The sequence below is a fragment of the Athene noctua genome, chromosome 13, assembly GCF_965140245.1.
Source record: "Athene noctua chromosome 13, bAthNoc1.hap1.1, whole genome shotgun sequence".
In the NCBI taxonomy this organism is placed as follows: Eukaryota; Metazoa; Chordata; class Aves; order Strigiformes; family Strigidae; genus Athene; species Athene noctua.
In genome coordinates this window covers 17,477,949-17,499,742 of record NC_134049.1, presented here as the reverse complement: position 1 = coordinate 17,499,742, position 21,794 = coordinate 17,477,949, and the positions used below count along the sequence as shown (strand labels likewise).

At 39.4% G+C, this 21,794-nt stretch overlaps 1 protein-coding gene across 4 annotated transcripts; it reads right to left on the bottom strand.

Annotated features, from left to right (window-relative positions):
* Positions 1–333: 333 nt before the first annotated feature.
* On the bottom strand, positions 334–21,403 carry FAN1 (FANCD2 and FANCI associated nuclease 1). 4 transcript variants are annotated; one of them, XM_074917672.1, is made up of 15 exons: positions 21,307–21,403; positions 20,713–20,869; positions 19,147–20,593; positions 18,231–18,371; positions 17,014–17,209; positions 14,509–14,742; positions 13,871–14,002; positions 12,624–12,732; positions 11,778–11,897; positions 9,312–9,476; positions 8,170–8,338; positions 6,226–6,329; positions 4,618–4,812; positions 4,100–4,228; positions 334–3,307 (listed from the first exon to the last, which is right to left on the bottom strand). In XM_074917672.1, exons 3-15 carry the CDS (start codon positions 20,465–20,467, stop codon positions 3,170–3,172), a joined length of 3,153 nt encoding a protein of 1,050 aa, XP_074773773.1. In that variant the 5' UTR covers positions 20,468–20,593; positions 20,713–20,869; positions 21,307–21,403; the 3' UTR covers positions 334–3,169. The 4 variants fall into 4 exon arrangements, with proteins under 4 accessions (XP_074773773.1, XP_074773772.1, XP_074773774.1 ...); XM_074917671.1 differs by having other exon boundaries at positions 20,736–20,869; XM_074917673.1 differs by having other exon boundaries at positions 20,736–20,866; positions 21,307–21,335.
* Between the last annotated feature and the right edge of the window lie 391 nt (positions 21,404–21,794).

Sequence of the window (21,794 nt, the reverse complement as noted above, 5' to 3'; positions counted from 1 at the left end):
AGGTGAGCTCATGGGGTGGGGGGGGAGACTTCCTTTTTAACTAACCAACCCCCCAGAAACCTGTTTTTATGCAAAGAAGCTGAGTGTGTGCGTGCGTGTGCACGTGTGCGTCTGCATGCAGCCACGCACACGCGTGTTAGGACAAAAAGCCAGATTGGTTCTGGTCAACTGTTTGTGAGGAGAAAACGTGTATTCACCTCAATTGCCTAATTATGCTGCAAGATGGTCTGAGCATGTTAAATGGTCCACAAACTAGTTGTGTTTATTTACAAGCTTGCTGGAGCAGTTATCTAACTTCTTCAATTTATTATTCAAATGTTTGTATTAGTTTGCTTTTGTGATTTTTTTTTTTTTTCTCCCATTAGTTTATGGCTTTCCCTGGCCTGATACTTGACATATAAGACCTCAACCTGTGTGCTTAGTGTCTTTTGGTACCAATTTTTTTTCTTTTTAAAATTACAGTTAAAACTATGGTGTCTCCTTTTTTTTTTTTTTTTCCTTAAAAGTATCTTTTTTGGTTTAAAGGTACCAAAAATGTGTAAATAATTACTCCACACAGGCAGCTGGTGGAATAAAAAAAATGTTTTGGTTAGTACCCTTTTGGGGGAAAAAATGGGTACTATATTTAAACAGGATTGTCTTTTACAAGATTTCAGACATTTTTACATTTCAGTTCTAAGATGTGTACAGATGCTGCAGATGGTCTTTGTGTTTTATATATATATAGTATGGGAGGGGGTTAAAAATAATATGCCTTTATAATAAACAAAACCTGTCTAAATATCTATTTGCCAAATAGACTTAAAAAGAAATTTTACACCATTCAGAAAGGGAAGTTAGGCAAGCAGAGGTGGAGATGGCAATAAGCAGAGGGGGGAGAAATGGGGGCACCTCCTGCAGGGAGGGAGGGAGGGAGGGAGGGGAGCCCCCCACGTTTCCCTAGAAATGTCGACAGGGTTCTGCTTCCTTGTGACGGCAGGGGCCTTGCCTTCTGAGGAGACTGAACAACTACTGTGTGTGTCTCCGTGTGTGTGTGTGTGTGTGCGTGCGTGCCTGTGGATGTTGTTTCTTCCTCTTAAGTTAAACATCTTAATTTTCTTAATTTACTTTTGAAAGACAGGTACTAAATGTTAATTTTAAAATATTCTCCAGTCTGCACAGTTGCCTTATCAAGAGTCGGTAGAGACTGCTCTGGACATCTTTTAATAACTTTCAAAAGCAATTCTGGGGTGTGAGTACGTATCTTTAACTTCTGTGTACAGAATACTGACATACAAGTGTGTATATATATGTGTGTGTGTATATGTATATGTACACATTTTCAAATTTTAGTTTCTGTTCATCATTTAAACCAAGATATTGTTAATGTTGCAAGAGTAGAAAAACTACCAGGAAGCTTATCTTTTTTTGTCTGTTTCTAGAAAACGTGCACTATTTTGGCTGTTACTGGCTGTTGTATCATGACTTTTGTACTACACTGTAAACCACATGGGGGAAGTACGAAATGCTGGTTGATATGGTTCAAGTGTACCTCCAGTGTCATTAATTACTGCAAGGTAGAGCTTATTGTAGACTTAGTGATCATGGTAGTACAGCTTCATTCAACCATTTACTGCCATGTATCAAATTTCTTTCATTCCAGAAATGCATTGAAAAGTGTGTGTGTGTGAGTATACCCAGGCCTGCACATATGTTTAACGTGCACCTGCCTGCAATACCACTTTGATATTAACTGCCTTGTATTTTTTAATGAAAATGTAGCAAGTTGGGGCAAAGGTTTTGGCTTACACTCAGATGGAAAGACATTAAAACCAAAAAATTTCTAACATGTATTTAAGCAAAGGACAAAATCTTTAAATTTGCCTCTTAACATAAGAGACAGAAATCTGTACCTCAAATTGCTCTAGGCAGTAGGTTTCTAATGCTGTTGCTGTGATGATTTAGAATTCACTATTTCAACTGAAACTAAAACCTTTGTGCCTGATAATGATTCATAAGTAGCAGTGCCAGGAAGCTTATAAAATCCTGATGCTGAGTTGTGAATGTGAAGTAAATTAGACTAAATAAAAGTTCATACCTTTCCTCAGCAAACTTCAGGTGGTTTTCTTTCACTTCCTCTAACAAAAAAAAATACAGGGTGTGTGTGTTTTTTCTAAGAAAAGCAGGGACACTGTGCTGTAGAAAGATGATTAATAAAAAAGATGTGCAAATGATATAGTTCTGGTTATGTTCTGTTACAGTGTCTGCTGTTTGTATTGTAAGCAAAATTTCTGATGCCAGGAAAACTTACTCAGTATGGGAAGGAAGACTCCAGAGTATAGATGTTGGCAATGTGTTAAAATTGAGACAAACCCACAGGATTGTGGCATCTTAAAAGAGAACTCTTCCTTTTGGTTCCATTTCAACTGACTGATTTCTGAAGGAGATAACACATGAAAAACTGAGTGACACACTGCAAATGAGTGCAGTGATCTTGGCACTGACCAACTCCTCTCTACTACCAGAAATCTTCACAAGATCTTACACAGATCTTCACAACAGAAGGAGCTGTTAAATAAATTATTCTTTCATACATAGCAGCACATAAAACCAGCATTTAAAATAAAAAAGTTTTATGCCTTACTCTGCCATCATGGACCAGCTGTATTTTTTTTTATATTAAAATGAAAAATTGACACACAATACAAAATGGGCACAGTTAGAGAACCACCCTAGTCCTGACAGTCCTGGAAAGGTGCACTTTAAATTTGCATCGTGCCAGGAAATGCACAACATGATGAACTCGGGCTACACAGGCAACATGGAAATGATCAGGACTTGATGCATCACATTTTTCATTGTAGAGGATGTTCTCTGTACCAGTGTGATTGTATCTGTTTCTCTTTATGGGGCAAAACCCCTACATTACCTTTCATAGAGTAAGGTATGAAATGGGTATAGAAGAGGAATGCTTTGTTGTTCTGAACACACGATGATACACAGTAAATCATACTGACAGTCTTCTCCAAACTATTTTTTAGAATGTTTTGTGCTAAAAATAACCACAGTTATGTTCCAAGAAACTAGAATTTTAGAAGAAACTACTTTTAATAAGCAGCAGCCAGTAGTGTGTGTCATGCTTGTTCCTTTACAAACACCCAAGTTACCCACGGGATCAAGGTCTCTATTGTCAGCTGAGGCGTTTACTCTTGCTTCCGACAGCTTGCACGTGACAAACTTCCACTGCAGCACCCAGCTTCTTCAGTTCACTCAGCCAGATTATCTGCTTGGGGGACAGGCGATCGTTGGGACCTTTCACTTCCACCAGCTACAAAGAAAGGTGAATGATTAGTAGTGGGCCAGGGAGGGACTGAAAGACCATTAGCTCCCACAGTAAGTATTCTTTTATAGCTGTTGTTTGCAACAAAAATAATACAGATTTAGCACAACGGAAGACCCAGCAGGTACTAAACTATTAACCCATGTTCCAAAGTTTAAGAGAAGGAAATGTTGTGTAGTAAATAGCCACCAAAACACAAAGGCTTTGGTGAATGAAGACACAGATACTCAAAAACTGCTCATCTGCAACCTCAGTTAATGCTGACACCAACTTACTCATATGTTCTAGAGAACTAATTTCTGCTATTCAGTTGTGTTTTATAAATGCCTAACAAGTTGCTCCAGCAGCTGAGCGATGTCCAATAGCCTTCTAGTACCTATTCCACCACCACGTTTACTCAATTTTTGTAGCAGAGACAGACACAGTTGTTGTCGTCTCATATATTCAAGTTTTTGTGTGTGGTGACATTAGCACCCCTTGCTAACAGCAGTCACAATGTGTATGACTGATTAGTAACAGATGCTTTACAGGAAATTTAATATTGAAGACTTTTTCCACAGCAATACCTAGCTCCCTCTTGCTGTTTCTCATTATGCCTGTTAAAGCTACAGCAAACTGATGAAATAGCAGAGAACCAATCACCCACCACTTGCCATAGCTGCTGGGCATGAGCAGCAGGTGTAATTCCACAACAGGAAAAGACAGTTTGTATGGGCTGACAACTGCAAGGTTTTGCTCCTAAGATCAGCTGAGCACTATTTCCATGATCTCCCAATATACCTTAAAGTGATGCGTGTGAGTACACCACACAACCAGGTCAGGCAGTCCCCCTCTGCAATGGCGTAGGTCTTTGGAAAGCCGCTTAAAAACACCGCTCAGAAACATTCCTCCAAGGCAAGAGACAAGGCTCTGTAAGAAACGTTTTGGTAGTTGGCTTTTTTTTGTTGTTTTTATTTTTTTTTAATTTCTTGTACAGCCATTTCCCAATTCTCACAAGAATATTCTATGGCCCATCTGAGCTTCTTTAGTCAAGTGTAACAAGAAACTTAAGGAGAGGTTAGCTACAACCATTTCCCTGCTCTTTCCCAACTACTGTGGCAGGAAAAGTGACCCTATCAGTGAAGAGCAACAGTACTTGGGATTAGGGAGAATTGCACTGAAGTCCCCACTCAATCCCTCCCTCCCACGACTCGCCATCAGCCTTGGCTCAGTGCAAACTGTGAGCACACTATGGCTGTGGGCGATTTAACGGAAAGCCTCATCAAACAGAGTGCCTGTTCTGGACAACAGCAACTTGCCTGAACTTGCTGGAGGGAAATAAAACGTCCCCAGCTGACGAGTGCGGCTGCTTTTCCCTCCTGAGTGGTCCAGACGTCAGCAATCAACTTTGCCAGTGTCTCTGAGGAAGCTGTATGAAGCTCCTGGAGTCTGGCCTCAATGACATCCCTCCTGTTCTCATAGAAGCTGTCAGTGTATAAATCCAGGGGGGATGTCTGTATAAAAAGGTAAATACAACTCTGAGCAGCTGTCAGCAAAACAGTGATTCCAAGAATGACAATGTGCTAAATACGTTTCTTAACTACAAATTCACTCGAACACTGAGTCCCTGCAAATTGAACGTGTCCACCACATAAACCTTTTATTACATCATGGGAAAAGATATGCATATATTTTAACACCCAATGCCAGTGCAATAAATGCTGGCCACATCTTAGCCTGTGCTCTGGTGGTTTTTTCACCTCTAGGCAGAGGTTTCCTTTAACACACAACAAACTCCCCTGACTTGCTCTCTGAGCTCCTACTGCTCTCCTAACCCTCTGAGCAGTAACATTCTAGTCATGATTTGGCATCAGTATCAACACTGCTCAGCTACAGTGAGCTGTCTGAGGTGGGAAGAACAAAGCAGTCATCAAAGTGGGGTGTATTACTCAAGCTGCCTAAAAGCAGAGAGCCTTATGCAGAGCACTGAACAAATTATTGTATAAATTCACCGCAGCAATTATTCAATTTTGAACACAGCTGAAAAAGGCTATCAAGTAGTAGCTGAGTGCCATTTCAGCTTGTCAAAATCAAATGCAGAGCACTTAGAAAATGGCAAATTTCAGCGTTACAGAAACTGCTGCCACAGCTAATCCCACAAAAAAAACCCAACAACAAAAACCACCTAGGGATGACTGAAAGAATGAGAAGACAATTGTCTGGCCTTTTTCAGTTCTACATCATCTGAGATGGCTTTTCAGAGTTTTCTTAGCAAATGTCACTAATTGATCAAGTTTTCTAATTGCAACTATTAAAACTGCGTTGTGGGATGTAAAGCATTTAGCTAAAAGCCACAAGTTCATCAGGGATCATAAATCTTAGGGTGTGGCAGGGAGTTGTTGCTGGGATGGTGTAGTGTTGTCTGCTTGTTTGTTTCTTTTTGACAAAAAAAAAAGAGGATGATCCCAAAAGCATAAACATGTTGGGATGGAGTGGGTGGGGGCATTAACAAACCTGATTTTAAAAATGTGACTTCCCTTTAAAGGCTATTGAAAAGACACAAGACTCTCCTCTTTTTTTTTTTTTTTAATGCAACGCACCATCTTCAAATGAGATGAACAATGCTACGGTATAGCAGTATCCTTCCACTTTGCCCAGAGAGTTCAGATAAAGGACATATGCATTTAGCAAGACGAATCCCACCTTATCTGACAGTCAATCCAGACTTACACAGCAATTAGTTACCAAAGAGCCCTTTCGTAACAAGCCCAAGATAACAAATAATAAAATCAAGCCAACACTAAGATCTGTCTGGAAAGTCCCTCAGAATAAAAATGTTAATCTAATTCCAAGTAAGATTTTAACATGGTTAGAGAGCCTACAGCAATGAGTAAAGAAATTAAGTAAAGAAAGCCTTTCAAAACTACCTGATAGGAATTCCTGAACACATCAGGTATGTCATCCATGAAAATGATGTCCCACATCAGAATACCATACAGCGTAATAAATGTTGAGCCTTCCCCATGAATACCTAAACAGCAAAATTTAATAAAAATGGAAACATTAATTTCCACAGCAATCCCATATAAGGAGGTACTAAATCATCATGATCCAAACCAGAAACATGCTATGTTTGGGTTTACTACACAGCCCATGTCAGTGTGTACCGACATTACAGCATCAAATTGCAAATGCTCTTTATTACTTCCTCAGTTTGCTAATGTTTTCTATTTCCAGGCTAGTGACCATCATTTACAGTGTAGGATTAAATTAACTATGCCTCGTCATGAATACGGTTTACTGTTCTAATTTTAACAATTTCTAATACAACTTTTAAAAATTTTTACACTATAAAAGTGATATATTAATATCAAAATGCTTATATATACATGTCTTATACATAGATATATATACACATATATGGAGCTATACATACACATGCATGTACACATGTATGCCTATACACGTGTGCTGCACAAAGCACTCAGCACCAGCAGACCAATGCCCAGCACAGTAAAACTGTAATACATTAGTCACAAAATTTTTGTATGAATGACATATACGTATGAACATATACATACATGTGAGCATCAGGAAACACGTGTTCACTGTGAGGGTGGCCGAGGTCTGGCACAGGTTGCCCAGAGAGGCTGTGGAGTGCCCATCCTTGGAGATACTCAAGAGCCGGACACGGTCCTGAGCAACTGGCATTAGGTGGCCCTGCTTGAGCAGGGGGGTTGGACAGGGTGACCTCCAGAGCTCCCTGCCAATCCCAACCACTCTGTGATGTATGTTCTGCTATTAGTCTGTTAGCATATTATATATAATATGTAATGTTACATATTATACATATAGATAATCAAATATATGCCCTAGGCTACTATATTAGATATAATATCTAGTATAATGTATATGTTTTCTACACATATGATCTAGCATACATATTGCAGAGAAGGAGAGCAAGCAAACATGCCTGCATGTGTGCATGTGTTAGTGTGTGTGCACAGTGCTGGACTGGGCATTCTGATTCCTTAGGCTGACCACTAAATCACACGTGGCCACTGTGTGCTCGGAATTTGTACTGAGCCAAGACCAAACTGAGGGTGAGTGAGTGGGAGTGAGGAATCAAGTGGGGACTTCAGCACAATTCTGCCACATTCTAAATATTGTTAGCGTCCCATCTACCCTTTTCTGGTATGGTCACTTCTCCTGCAACAGTATTTGGGAACATATCAGTAATATAAATTGATACTGAAATATGTATTTTATGTAAAAATATAACCTGCCTACCTTTTTTCCCTGTAATATGGACCTATATATACTTATTTGTCCATGGCTTTTCACTGCTCTTAAGTTGTAAAAATATATGAACTACTACTAATAGAGCTGAAAAATCAAGCCTCATCAAAAGAAGCTGCTAATTGTCTTGCTACGGTGTATATACAGTTTTCATGTTCATCTAGTACCAAAAATCAATGGAAGTTTACCTTTTTTTAATGACACTCCCTTAAATGACACTGCTAGCATTTTACCCCTACAAATAAAATAGTTGCTCACTGATTAAAAAAAGCAAAGTGATTTTTATAGAAATAAAGAAGAAAGTTGGGTTTGTCTTAACATTTCAAAACCACCTTAAGTATATGAAAGCAGGAAATAATTAAAGGCCAGGAAGCAGGTCAGGTGGAAAATATACATTAGAGCATTTTGGTAAGGAAATTACCTATTAGAGCTGTTTGGCAAGGAAACAGAATCAGACTAAAAACTGGTCTAACAAAATCAGCTAAAATTGGTCTATTAACTAAACTGCTTAGTAAATTGGTTGTTTACTCCCACAGTTATTTTAATGTAAAAAAAAAAAAAATTACTATTACCCTGATCAAAACCGTTCTGCCTGTAATGAGTTAGCGCCAGCTCCTCAACTGAGCACATGACTGTGGATACACTGAAGTCTTCACCTCCTTCTTCGTCACCAATATCCTCCATTAGGAATACAGATTTTCCCATTCCCATCTGAGGACACATCTTTCCTTTGATTGTAACCTGAACATATTAAAAAGAACTAGTTACTTTCCAGCATCACATTTAAAAAACTTTAGCCTAGGTATTCAAATCTTTCCTAAAACACAAACTCCTTTTCAGTTTTCTTAAAATCAGAACTAGACTTGTTTCCAAAAATCAACTGAATAAAATATAACCTGCCATTTCCTTGAAACCATTGTTTTGTTTGCCAGTATAAACTGGCAAATTTTTCCAAAAAAAAATGTCTAGCAAAAACACTGGGCAGATGGGAATGTAAGTCTTTTTATATGCAGGATTAGGAAGAAAGAATACAGTCGACTGAGGATACCGATTCTGGACTGGGAAAAAGAAGGGCTGTAGGGAGATACGTGGGGACAAGGATGAGAGAGAAAGTGAGACTCTGCTCTGCCTTTGCTCAGATACCATTATCTTTGCAACAGTAGGGAAAAGAATGAGTTTAAAAAAAATCCAGTCCAATATGATGCAAGTGCATCACACTGTGTACTCATGTAGCACCTATTTAAGAGTGCATAACTCCCAAAGGTTATTAAAAAAACCTTGCATTTTTTTAGCCACTAATATAATGCTGGCAATGTCTTAATGTTACTACTACTTTTTCTTACACACAGAATGCTCGGCTTGAACCAGAGGCAATGCACTGATTTGATCAGACTCTTCAGACAGAAAGGTTTGAGAGCGTTGCTGGTCAATTAGTGGAGTTGATAGCTGATCAGATTCGTAACACATATTCAGTAAAGCAATGCAAATTAAATCGGTGTACATCTGACTAAGTTCAGCTAAGAAACTGACCATTTATTAAGTCAAAATATTTGTTTACAAGAGGCTTCTGTTTTTAGAAACACATTTGTATTCACCTTCCTGCAGCAAAAATAAGTCAGAGGCTGGTGCACAGCACATAGCAAGTCTCCCAGATTTTTTCTGGTCAGAAGAAAAAAGACATCATGAGTTGTTATTCCTCAGCAACTTTACTTACATGTGTCACATCCTCCACAGTTATGACTGGCAGATCATAAAACAGGCATCTGAACTGCTTGCAGCTTGGTGAGTCTCTGATTCGTAGGGCTCGCTGGTAGAGAGAGAGACGATGCCCAGTACGTACAAATGGGTCTGCCAGCCCATTTCTAATGCAGTCAATGGCCTAGCAAAGAGCAAGGTAACAAGCAATCATTTAGAAAGCCCAGGCACATCTGTCTGTTCTTACTAAGCCCAAAAGACTGACTGATTTAAGGAGCACAAAAATGTGAATGTAAAAACCAACATAAAAGACAGGGCTACCTTTCTTATTTACGTACTGAAGTGATAACTAGCATGCACTAGGAGGCTTCTAGATTCAAATTTGCACTAGTACAGTGAAAAGAAATCACTGTCCTCTGATCAATGTAAGATTATGGGAGTATAAATTCTACATAAGCAACTAGAAAAGAGTTGGTTCTAAGGTAAATCAGTTCAATATTTTTATGTCAGTTTCTTACCAGCACATAATAGGAAAACAGAAGGACCACATCAGTTGTGCAAGAATAACATAAACAACAAATTTTAGACCAATGCACTACTGCACTGAAGAATATCCGGGGTTAAATATGGACTCCAAAAATTAATTCAAATCATCGTTCTGTCATACTCTCCTTCTATGACTTGAGGAAGGCACTTTGTCCTAATTTATAAATAAGGAACCAAGACTAACTTTTCCTTTGTACCATTTCTAATTCCAAACCTGAAAAAAGCCTGATATGAGGGTATAAGATGCAGAAGAGACAACTGCAGATGTCTGACAGCCTATAATATTATGTCCTTTTAACAGACTTAGAGAATTAAAATGCAACACAAAATACGAGCATTTTAATCCCGATTCTCAATAGCTTTAATGAGGCAAGGAAGCAACACCAAGGGAAAAAAAAAAGTCATTCTCCGCTTATTTTAAGTAACTCTACAACTGCTACTGTTCCTGGACTTAAAACTTTTTAATCTCTATTTTCACTGCCAAATTAGTCAGCTATCTTAGGTGTGGTTAATTAGACTGGTCTTCTTTTTTAGTTAAAAGTTAATTTTCAGTCTGCCCATACTTCGCTGTGACCTAAACAGTCCTATGGAGTTTCATTTTCAATCAGTGATAATATTTCTCCTTTGTAACAGACAGGAAAAAAAGACGTGATCTCCTGTGCTTCTAAATCCTCAGACCAGCAGCTGATACAAATACCAACCTGCTGTTTCTTGCACAGAAAATTCATGAACTGCAACTGAGCCCTGAAATGGGATAGACAGTGGCTTCTATGCCTTGTGGCTCTTGAAAAGAAAGTCTGTGAAAAGCTGGTGCTGACTCACAAGAAATTGAAAGGCACAACCTGTACTGCAGCTTGCAGTTTTCTCTGGTTCCTTTATCTTTCCAGAGGTGCCGGAAAGTTCTACAGAGATTTACAATAATCCTCACCACACAATCCTTGCCATTCCTATATGGTTATTTTTCTCTCATTCAGTTACATGCCAGCTAATCACCTAGGAAACTGAAAGACTGCTCACCATGTACACAGTGTTTCTGAAAGCCTGAACTGCATCATTCAGACTCAAGACTGGCAAGTTTACCCACTGCACAAATAACGTGTTTAGCTTGTACAAACACACCCTACTGGTGTGTGTGCCCTACTGGAAGGGAAGTGGGCAAATTTTCAGCAAAAGCTAAGATTACGTCAAAAGTTCTTCTCCCCTATTCTGCCTTCCTAAGTGAATTAAACAGATCAGGATGGACATAGCCTATAATACATGCTGCCTAAAACCATTAATGTTATTCTTTACCAGTCTAAGGGTGGTCAGTTATGCATTTTGGACCACAGAAATAGTTTAAATTTGCTGTTAAGGACTGGTAACTCTGCCAGAGCTGTGTACAAGTAACAGACTAGAAATGAGGTTGTCTACTGCTTGACCCTTTACAGTAGAAACTCCACACCAAAACTGGTCCGGGTATAGAAGACAACCTTCTCCCCACTGGCAACGGTTAGCCAAGGACTTAATTCTCTTAATTTTTCGTTTGAAAACATTAAAAATCTCCTTCTGATCATGTTTGCTTTTTCCATTCCGGATATGGCCTCTTTCTGAATTCAGGATCTGAAGCAGAAGCGTTTACTGCAAGAAATTTCTCTGCTTCTCACACATTAGGCAAATTTATAAGGCAGAACAACAAGGAAGCTGCTGCCTGATAACTCTGTACAATCCTTCATGCCGAACAGTGTTCTTCTAGGCAACAAAAAACAGCAGACCAACCAAGGACGAGGGTACACTCAATTTCTTAGGAGAAACTGGTTGCCAGACCTTGGGATTCCTACCAATATCTGCATTTTTAGGAGAGCCTACCCCACTGTTCTTCTCATACGAAATATTTTTTTAAAATGTTTCTGGCCCATGACCGCAGTGTTTCTAGCTTTACGGCATGCAGTTGTGAAGATACCTTCTTAGTGTTTTTCAAGTGCTGATGTAAATTCAGAGCTAGGCGATCCCACCATCGCCCTCTGCTGTCAGTACAATACACATCCTGAGACAGAAGAGTCTGCAGCTCCTGCACCGCTTCCTGTAGCAACAGGATTACATCTTTATTAATTGAGTTATTAGAAAACCAAGTTCAAATTTAATTATATAATTAGCTTGTCACTTTCCCTTCTAATTACTGGGTGCTATAAAACTTCGTCTCTGCACAATTCAAACCCCATTTTCACTCCAGCATCCAATGTATTTATGTGCATGGGTATATCTTAATAACTCTAGAATAGCAGTATTTTTATGTAAACTTAAAGGTTAGCTACCAAAAATACTGTGGTTTTGTCTTTTCTGTATTCCTTATTGTATATGAAGACATGAATATTACTTGCTGCCTTTTTGCAGTCTTCTTCAGAATAATCTGGTTTGCTTTAACATTAAGTCAGGGGCCTTGGGAGCTGTTAGCTCCTAAGGTAAAGAGGCAGGGATTTCACAGAAGATTTTTCTTCCGAGATTTTCTTATTTAAAGGCAGCAAATCTAGTGGAACACAGATATCTTTCAATAATGAAACAATGTCTCAGCAACAGTCTTACGGTATAATACATATAGTAAATCTCCAAAGCATAAGCAGAAATCAAAACAATTTAAAACTTTCTGAAGTAGCAAGAAAAAAAGGCACTTTTTCCTTAAAAGTAGACTGTTAAGAAAACTATAGCAAGTCCTGGTAAACATTACCACCATTTTCCAGCCATATCAGAAATGTAAGTTGATGTACAATGCCACATTAAGCATGTATTCCTATTCACTTCACCATTTTACCTCATACATGTGAAGTCTCTGCAAAATTTCAACACCCTGAGAAAGGATTCTTGTATACACCCAGCCAACTGTGAAATGTCGCAGATACTCAGGTAAAACTCTGTGATAGCTGAAAGGTAAGAGCAGCTCAGATCAATTTAATGATGGTAATTAAATTCTTAAAGTTTTCTTACTAAGAATACTTATACCTACAGCATTTACAAAACTTAAATGCCTTATATATCAAAATCAAACTGAAATGAGTATCCCAGCTGCAAACTCAAGACCCCAAAAGAAAATAGTTTAGCTGAGGTTGCAGGTGCAAGCTGCACATCAACAGCATATTTTGGTCTCAACAGGAGTGGAATTATTAGTTATTAAGTTTTACATCAAATGCAAACCAGTAATTTATTACATCATGATTTGTTACTGTCAACTTGTTCTTGCAAGTCAGAAGGTTAACTTTAGAAACACCACTGAATGAAAGAAAAAGACTAGAATAGGCATTTCCTGCCATAAAAAAAGACTAATAACTTTTGAGTAGACACCTCTATGTTTCAAGATAAACTCTATTGAATGTTTTATTGAAATAAAAATAGGTTTTTCTACTGTTTTCAGTGTGCAATGAAATAGACCTCCAAATGACCCTTTATGAATATTACTTTAAATCAGTTGTATGAAAATGAATAAAATGCCAAACATAAGGCTTTAACTTTGGGTGTATCATTAAGCCAGAAAACAAATTAATTGAAAGAAAAACTGATGAAGGACGCTTCAAAAACAATAGATGTTATTTCAGTTCTCTGATCTTTAGTAACATTTCATGAGTGACACCCACTAGGAAGTTTGAAGAGATGAATAACCCAGTATGTTTTCCCATAATGTCCGCAACACACTTTTGTTCACAGTGAATTTTAAGTTCTGCTTACTGCTATTTGTCTAAAAGTCATAAAAACAAAGTATGGCAAGGGAAAAATAAGGCTCTTGTTCTCCTCCACTGGCACACAGAACAGAAATGTTTTAGTGCTTTATCCATGCCTACCAACTCATTCCCAAGGTTTCATAAAAAAGGCCTTTTCATATAATCACTTAAAAGCTAAACAAACAACCAGGAAGTTCAAAGCTTTCAGGAACATTAAAGCTTCTAAATTTATCAGGCTTAAATAATATCACTAGTCTATAAGCCTCTCTCAAAAGAAAAAGTGCCCAAAGTAAGATAATACACTCAATATTTCATATGAACACTAGGCTGGTTTCCAGTATAGTACCTCAAAGAGGGGTGATTTTTCAGTTCATTCCAGGTTTCTTTAGCACACATATATAGATGATTAGCTTCTTCCCAGTTTCCATTTACCATTGCACTGGCTATATCATTTGACAGATGAGCAGCAGTTGCATACCTAAGGGAAAAAAACAGTAAGTGGATTAGGCTCAAAAAATTTACATTTACAATTAAAAGAAATCAATTCCTCCATACAATACCTTTTAAAAACTCCCTTACAGTCTCCAAATACACTGAACAATGTAAACAACTTTATTATTCAGCAGAGTTTACACTAGGAGGGTACATTATGCTAAAAATTACTTACAAACCGGAGAATGTATTTTTTTATTTTGTTTGGAGTCCATTCTAATAATCATCACAGCAAAAGAACAAACAACTTTCATCAGATGATCATGAACCAAATAAATATTTATGCATATTTAAATATCCAAGCCACTGTGAATTACAAGTCCTACCTGGATACAAAAATGCATTTCAAATCACTGCAAAAGTGCACTTCTATCTATTTACCTCTGGAGTTCTACATGACAAATTCTTATTTGCCTACACAAGTACTGCAATAAAGCTTTTCTAGACATAAATCTAGACATAACATTTCCAACCTGCCAAAGCTCCCCCTACCTGATAAGATCTTCTCTGTCCTGGAAGACCTGTGTTTTCCTGTTGACAGTGTAACTGGGGAATACCATACGCCCCATGTTTACCATAAGGACTGTGGAGAGCTGGCCTTGACCAGCACTACCAGCTTCTTCATCCACCAGTGACTCAGACAGTGAAAACAGCAGCAGAATTCTAGAAAAGACAGCCCGAGGGCCTTTACAGACCCTGACAGATCTTCCAGCCAGGTCCTTCACCCTGGAAGGACAAATAAAATTATTATAATAAATGGTTTTTACCACCACTTATAAAAAATAAAATATACTGAATGAAGTATGAGAATAATTTTGTTTTCAAGACAATTAATGTGTAAACTTGATTTTCCTTGAAAGAAGCAGCTTGAGAAACTATATAGTGCATGTAATCCCTAGTGAAAAGCCAAAGAAATGCATTAACTAATAAAAAGTTTAAGGGCCAAACTTCAAGCAGAATAGAATTGGAACTAACTGGCCTCTGGGTGCAGCCACTCCTGTTGCTATGCAGTACCAACACTCAACAAGACTGGTTTGCTGTTAGGGCAATGTTTACAGACCACAATTTGACATCCCTTGTTTAAGGGTGTCTCCATTAGCCCATCTTCATCCAGCCTTTTCACACAAGACAAGATTTCTGTTACCTGTCCACAGGGCAGCACAGATCTAAAACAGGATTTTCTCTGATCCCTAGGGTAACTTGTATTTCAGCTGTCAACTATAGCAAAGAGCATTACTATCACAAAGTTGATGTGGCTGAGCAAGTAACTATCAGCCTCTTTTCTTGCAACAAGGACTTTTTTTGCAATGTAACTAACTTTCCCAGGTTCCTTTCCATTTCCTGAGCACATTTTTTTTTCTAGCCTTCCTTTGTATAGTTTAAGCCAATAGTCTGAAAACAATTTTGTTTCTGTTAGAGATATTAAACAAATTATGCACCATGCATTGTCATATAGTTCAAATATCTAGTATCAAAGAGAAAAAATGAAATCTCAAGTGATACAAAGTATTTTCATACTGAAGTTTTCTATATATGGATAAGAATGGAGAAACAACTGCAACTCCTTAAAATAAAACATCCACACTTATCACAAAGTCCCAACATCCTCTAACACAAGATAATCATGGCTGTGGCTACGATCACTTCACCTGTTCTCCTGCAAACAATGAAGTGCAATGCTACTAGAGACAATGACACCAGTGTGAAATACTAGAACCACTAGAGCTCCTGTTGTATTCTGAAAACAACAAAGACCAAATAAAACTACTTTAAAGAAGCTAGCCATACTATGCAAACCTCCCAGTTGTGAAGCTCTAAAAGCCCAGCACTAAGCTAGCATCAGGCCTCTCTTTTGGCATAAGGAAAGAAGACCTTACTGCTCCACGTAATAACAATTCTTCACGGAGGGATGATTTTAAAGTTCTTTTTTCAATACTAGGCCCCTTTTAATACAAGGAATCTTGTGGAGAATTTCAGGGAGGAATATTTCTCCGATAAACATAGTTATGCAAAACTTGACAAAGCTTCAGATCTTTCTCATTTGAAAAAGAGAAAGACAAATTATCTTACTGAGGCAAACGCAGTGCATACTGCTATCTGTCAGCTTTCTACCCCACTTGCATTTTGTACAGAAAGGATTCCACAACTACCGAATTCAGATCCTAGTTCTCCAGCCTACTATACAAGCTAACTGCTAGACAAGTAACCTTTGTTTATATGCACTATTATTCAAACAGTTACTTTTTTTACTTTAGTTACTAAGAGAGATAACTGCATAAGAAATCTTACAAATTCCAGAACTGATTTGTACCCTAGCACCAGTAGTACCCTGCCTATTTAGTTCATATTCCTAGACTTGTGGATGTTCTAGCTACAGATCCAGCACTAAACACCAAGAATGGTAATGCTGTAATCACTCCTACTAGGTCAGAATGACACCTTAAACCTGAATCTGGACCCCAGAAGACCTGGAATTTAAGAGCATCCAATATACACAGCTGTGATGGTCACAGTGAAAAAATTCACAGGAAAGAAAGAACTCTTTATCAATCATCTTTTCCCTTTAAAAATACTGCAGAAAAGGAGGCTCTATGCTAAAGTACAATCACAAAAAAAGAGATTACTGCTCCCCTCTAATTCTGCTAGAAGATTTCACCCAGCAAACAAACATCAGATAGTTGTTTTAATAGGTAATTACTTTCCCTATGTCTTCCTAGATGTTTTTCTGAACTGATTTTGCTTTAAATGTTTCTCTGTATAATTAAGTAACTTTGAAGATAGCTAATCATGCACACAGCTGAAAAGCATGACACAGTTTCAAAAAAAAAAAAAAAAAAAATTTACCCTTCTGTTTGACCCACGGTGTGTCAAAGTTTAATGCTGCCCTTTTTTATTCAACAATTTAGTAAATGCACTCCTTCCTTCAAAAGGCATCCAAACTGAGTCCTTTGAAGTGTAACTTACATTCACCTGCAAAATTTAACTATAAACAGTTACCTTTTTAAAATCACTGTCCCAATACCAGACTGACTCCTGCTGAAGACTGAACGTTGTTTTGCCAGACTCAGAAAATCATCCACAAGTTGCTGTTTCTGACCATTTGGGTTTGGCAAGTGAAAGATCTTTGCCAATGTTTTTAGCTCAGGGGCTGAAAGCAAATCCAACCCTTCACACAGATCTTCCAGTTCAGATTCTAAAAATAAAATGATCCACATATATTTGTTATGAGATATACATACACACTCAAGCTCAAAGTATAGTACATTCATAAAACCTAACACCAATCTAGTGATTTAGATTCTTCAAATATGAATTACTGATGTTAGCTGGTTCAGCTTGAAATTCATTCTCTTCACAGGTCCAGTTTGAAGGAATGGAATAGTCAGAAAAAAATCCCTTTGCAACTTCAAAACAAAGAAATTCTGCAGAGTTACCAAAAAAATGCTGTTCAGAAAAACTTGTCTTCCTGATGATTAAAACTTTGACCAATGCCAAAAAAAAAAAAGGTGCTGCCAGGGAGCACCAAGAGCAGAGCTGCTCAGCAGGGAGGATTGAGCCAGGAGACAACAGTGACTACAGCAACATCAGTGTCCTCACCAACCCTGGTGCAGTCCCACCATAAATGAACAGAATGGGCAGAGCAAAAGTCCTGATAACCGATTCCACTGGCAGCCCCAGAAAAGGCATGATAAGGTCCGGGTCAATCTAAGAGATGACCCAGATATAAGACTAGAAACAAGACTACAATTTATATTGTCTGGGATCCATCCACTGTACGTGGCCACAGACAAGACTGGAAACAAACACCTGCAGCACTGGTTTGAGGATCAGCCAGCCAGGGATGGACAAGGCTAGGGACAGGGTGCCTGCGAGACAGCTCAGGGCAGTACTGAAGGATATTAGAAGTAGAGTTCCTGGACCAATGCACAGAGGCTGCACAGGTCAGGGTCTGAGATGACGCTGGTGAGGGCAAATAAGGCCTGTTGTTGCACCTATAGCCCTGACATTTATTTAGCTCTCCCTATTACCTAATTTGCACTAACCACTTTTATTATTAATGTAACACAACCCAATTCATCTATGTGAAATCTTTATTCTGCTCCTCTAGTTCTTTTCTCAAGGCACACACGAGCATGTATTGCATTAAACTCTAACATGACACAACTGCAGATTTTATTTGTAATATTTTTAATATCTATTAACACTGGCCATACCTGTTTGCAGAAATCTGGCTTCAGCCAGTTCTTCAATTATTGGTGACAAATCCGTACCTATCTCTTCATACTCTATTTTGTTCACCTTTAACCAGTTCAGCTTGCGTTGAAAAAGTCTCACATATAACTTCTGCCCACCAACTGCAAATTTTATTTAAAGCAGGGAAGGATAAAAAGAAAATTAAATTCTAAAACAGTACTATGCATAATCACTACCTTACCTAGAAAAATCACTTTAATGCACTTTAAAATACATTCTGACTTCTACTGAAATTAGTGAGAGTTAAAAGTACTAAGCAACCTATAAGAAAATTACTGTTAACTAGTAACCAGCATTCTAAACACTGGATAATAATCATAGGGATAACCATGGATTCACCAAGCATGAAAGTCATCTGTAAATGTGCTGAATCAAAGCTCAAAAACGTCACTTCAGAAGTGTTTTTTTCAAGGTTTATGTATCCAGCACAGGCCTCCTTATAACCCCATTTTCTAGAATTCCCATACATATTAATCATTAAAAACTTGGTGTTATCTAATACTCTTTTTCTGTGCTACGAGCTTCCTTCCTTAGAAACATGTTTACATGCAGCAGCAAGTTGACTTAAGATTCTAAAAACCAGTATTAAAACAGTAAAAAAAGGATTCAAAAAAACCAGAAATACATGTAATCATTCTCTCCCTACTTTTTACAAGTCTCCGCTATTATCATTACCTTCCATTAAAGCAATATCAAGAAAGTTTACCTACAAGAAGCCACTGGGGGATACATCTCCTGAGAAAAGGGAGCTTCTTTCCTTCAGGAATTTATCAAGTTAAATTGCCCATCGCTATAGCATTCTTCACATAAAACTATGTAAAGGTTCTCTCTACAAAAGGTAACATGAAAATACACTATGAAAAAAAAAAAAGATACCTGATAATTTCCAGAAATTGGTTATAACGTTCATATCTTGCTCATCAAAGAGTCTGACATCATCTGCGTTCTCCAAGACTGCTCGCAGCACCATTAAAAAATTCTGGAGGTAATATGGGTGACCAGGAGATCTGGGCACAGAGCAAACCTCATCTATTTTGTCTAAAATGTCCCCAGTGGAATCTTGAAATTCTACCTTTTCCACAGTTTCTGACAAAGCATGATGAATCTCATCCTTAAAGTCTTCATGACCTTCCACAGGAAGCACCTGTACATCACCCTTGCTAAAGCAATTTTGAGTACCACAGTTCACTTCTCTCTTGGAAGAAGGAATAACCTGAGTGTGAGGCTGAGTCTTGACTTCTGAACTACTGGTCAGCTCTGCTGAAGTAGAAATGGCTAGATGTGTTTCAAATTTGTCGGGACTAGGTATCACACCTTCAGACCTACTTTCTGTGTTGGTGCTCCTTGTACCAATTGGTAACCTTTTGCCATTAACGTCATCAGCCGGTAATGATACCTGAACCATATCCACAAGATCTCCTCCATTACATTTGTGTATTCCTTCTTGAAATTCAGTTTGCTTCTTTGAAAAATCCTGTTCCTGGAGCTCACTCTCAGCAAGCTGATTTTCTTTCTGAGAACTATGTCCAGCATAAATCTCATCATCATCCTGTGCTGCAGCACTTTTGCACATACTGTGAACTGCTGGAGGTGAAGGGTCGATCTCTTTATACACAATCTGTTTTCCTCCCTGGATACAACGTCTTCTGGAGAGTTTAGATGACAAGCTTCCCAAAGAGACGGTTTTAACTGTTTGAGCCTGTGGTGTATTGTTAGCACTACAGACCAAACTATTATTGCTAAAATAAGGACTAATCTGTTGTGCTGCACTCCCTTCTGTTTTCAATAAACTGCTTTTGGAAAAACTGCTTTTGGAAGGACTTGTTTCTAGATTTAAGAGGTTTTTTGAAAAATGTAAGCTGGAATTATTGTTCACAGTTGCAGCTGGGGGACTCTCATTCTTAAGAGAGTTGTGTATTGAATCAGTGACACCAATCTCACCATGGTTTCTCTGACATGTTTCATCCATGTGCTCATTTATTCCATATCTTGGCACCATTTGCCCACACATGGGACAGGTAATTTTGGCAGGGGGACCATTGTTGAAAAAGGAAACAATAGAGGAGGTTGCTGAAGGTATAGAAAGTGTTCCTTTGCCTTCTACTTTTGTTGTTGTTGTTCCTTTTTTTTTTTTGTTTTTACTGACTGACAGACTTATTCTGGATCTTTTAATTCCTGAAGACCTAGCTTCTGCCATTACAAAACTTCAAAGCATTTACATGGCACAGGCAACTTCATTCAGGACGTTATTTCCTTATTCTGTAATACTTAAAAAAATACTTTCCTTGGCTTTGCATTTTCCATTTGTAATCCTGTGACATGCCTTCAAGAAAGAAAAAAAAAAGTAGTGAAAGATCTTCTAAGGTACCAAATGCAACCTAGATGAAGAGTGGAGCAGAAAAAATAAAACCCTAGAAGTGAAAAAGTCAAGCAATCCTTAACTGCTCAATACAACTGTATTTTACCTTCTCCCTAGGCAGGCAAGCACGTGCGCGATGACCGTCATGCTGAGCACTGCAGCTGGCTTCACGGGGATGGTTTAAGAAAATGGAAATGCTACAATACACGTTGATTATTTAAATGCCACGTTCACTCGCTGCTGTAAATGCGAACGAGATAAAGTCAATGTTAGGATATAGTCAAGGCCTCCGACTCCTGTCACTGTCTTGTTTGCTATTCACACGCACACCGCTTCTCGGTGCCACCCGCCCGCTTTCACAGAGCGCACACAACGGGCGCTGCCGGGCCGCTGCCGCCAGCGCCGAGCGCGCCGCGCCGAGCCCCCACCGCGCCGGCCGGGCCCCCGGGCCCGCTCCCAGCAGGCCACGCCGCTCTGCAGAGCGCAGCGGCAGAGGAGCTGCGAGCGGCTCTGCGCGCCCCCTCCGTGCGTTCCCGGGGGGTGGCGGCGCCTCAGGTTTCTGAACCCGTTCCTGCTACCGCCCGCCCCGCGCCGGGAGCCCGTCGTCCGGCCGCCGCCTCCGCCGCGCCGGGGGCCCAGCCGAAGCCCCCCGCCGCCGCCCGCCCCTCCCCACGCACCGGCGCCGCAGCCGCGCGTCCCTCCGCCGGGGCCGTCACGGGGAGGGGGGAGGGTGGGAGGGAGGGGCCGCGGCGCCCGGCGCGCAGCTGTACCGCCCCGGGAGGCGGGCGCCAGGGCCCCGCCGCGGCCTGCTGGCGGCAACCCCGCCGCCAGGCCAGCGCAACGCACCGCCGATGGCCGCCCGCAGGCCTGGGCAGCAGAGTGCCGAGCCAGGGAGCCGCCTTCTAATAGAGACCTACCAAGACCTATTTATTTTAAACATCTTGCCCTCTTTAAATTTGAAGTTTCTTTGAAGAGTGAAAAACAGTTGTGACCTTTCCTGAGAAGGGGGAAGCAGAAAGTTGGGACTTTTTTTTTGTTGAGATGAGAAAAGCCCAAATACTTCAAGCATATTTCTCAAGGTTTAAGTGAAATACTTCTAAGACAGCATTTGCTTACTCTTGTGTTATTCAGGCCTAAAAAGCTTCTGTGTCCAGCCCCTGTTTGA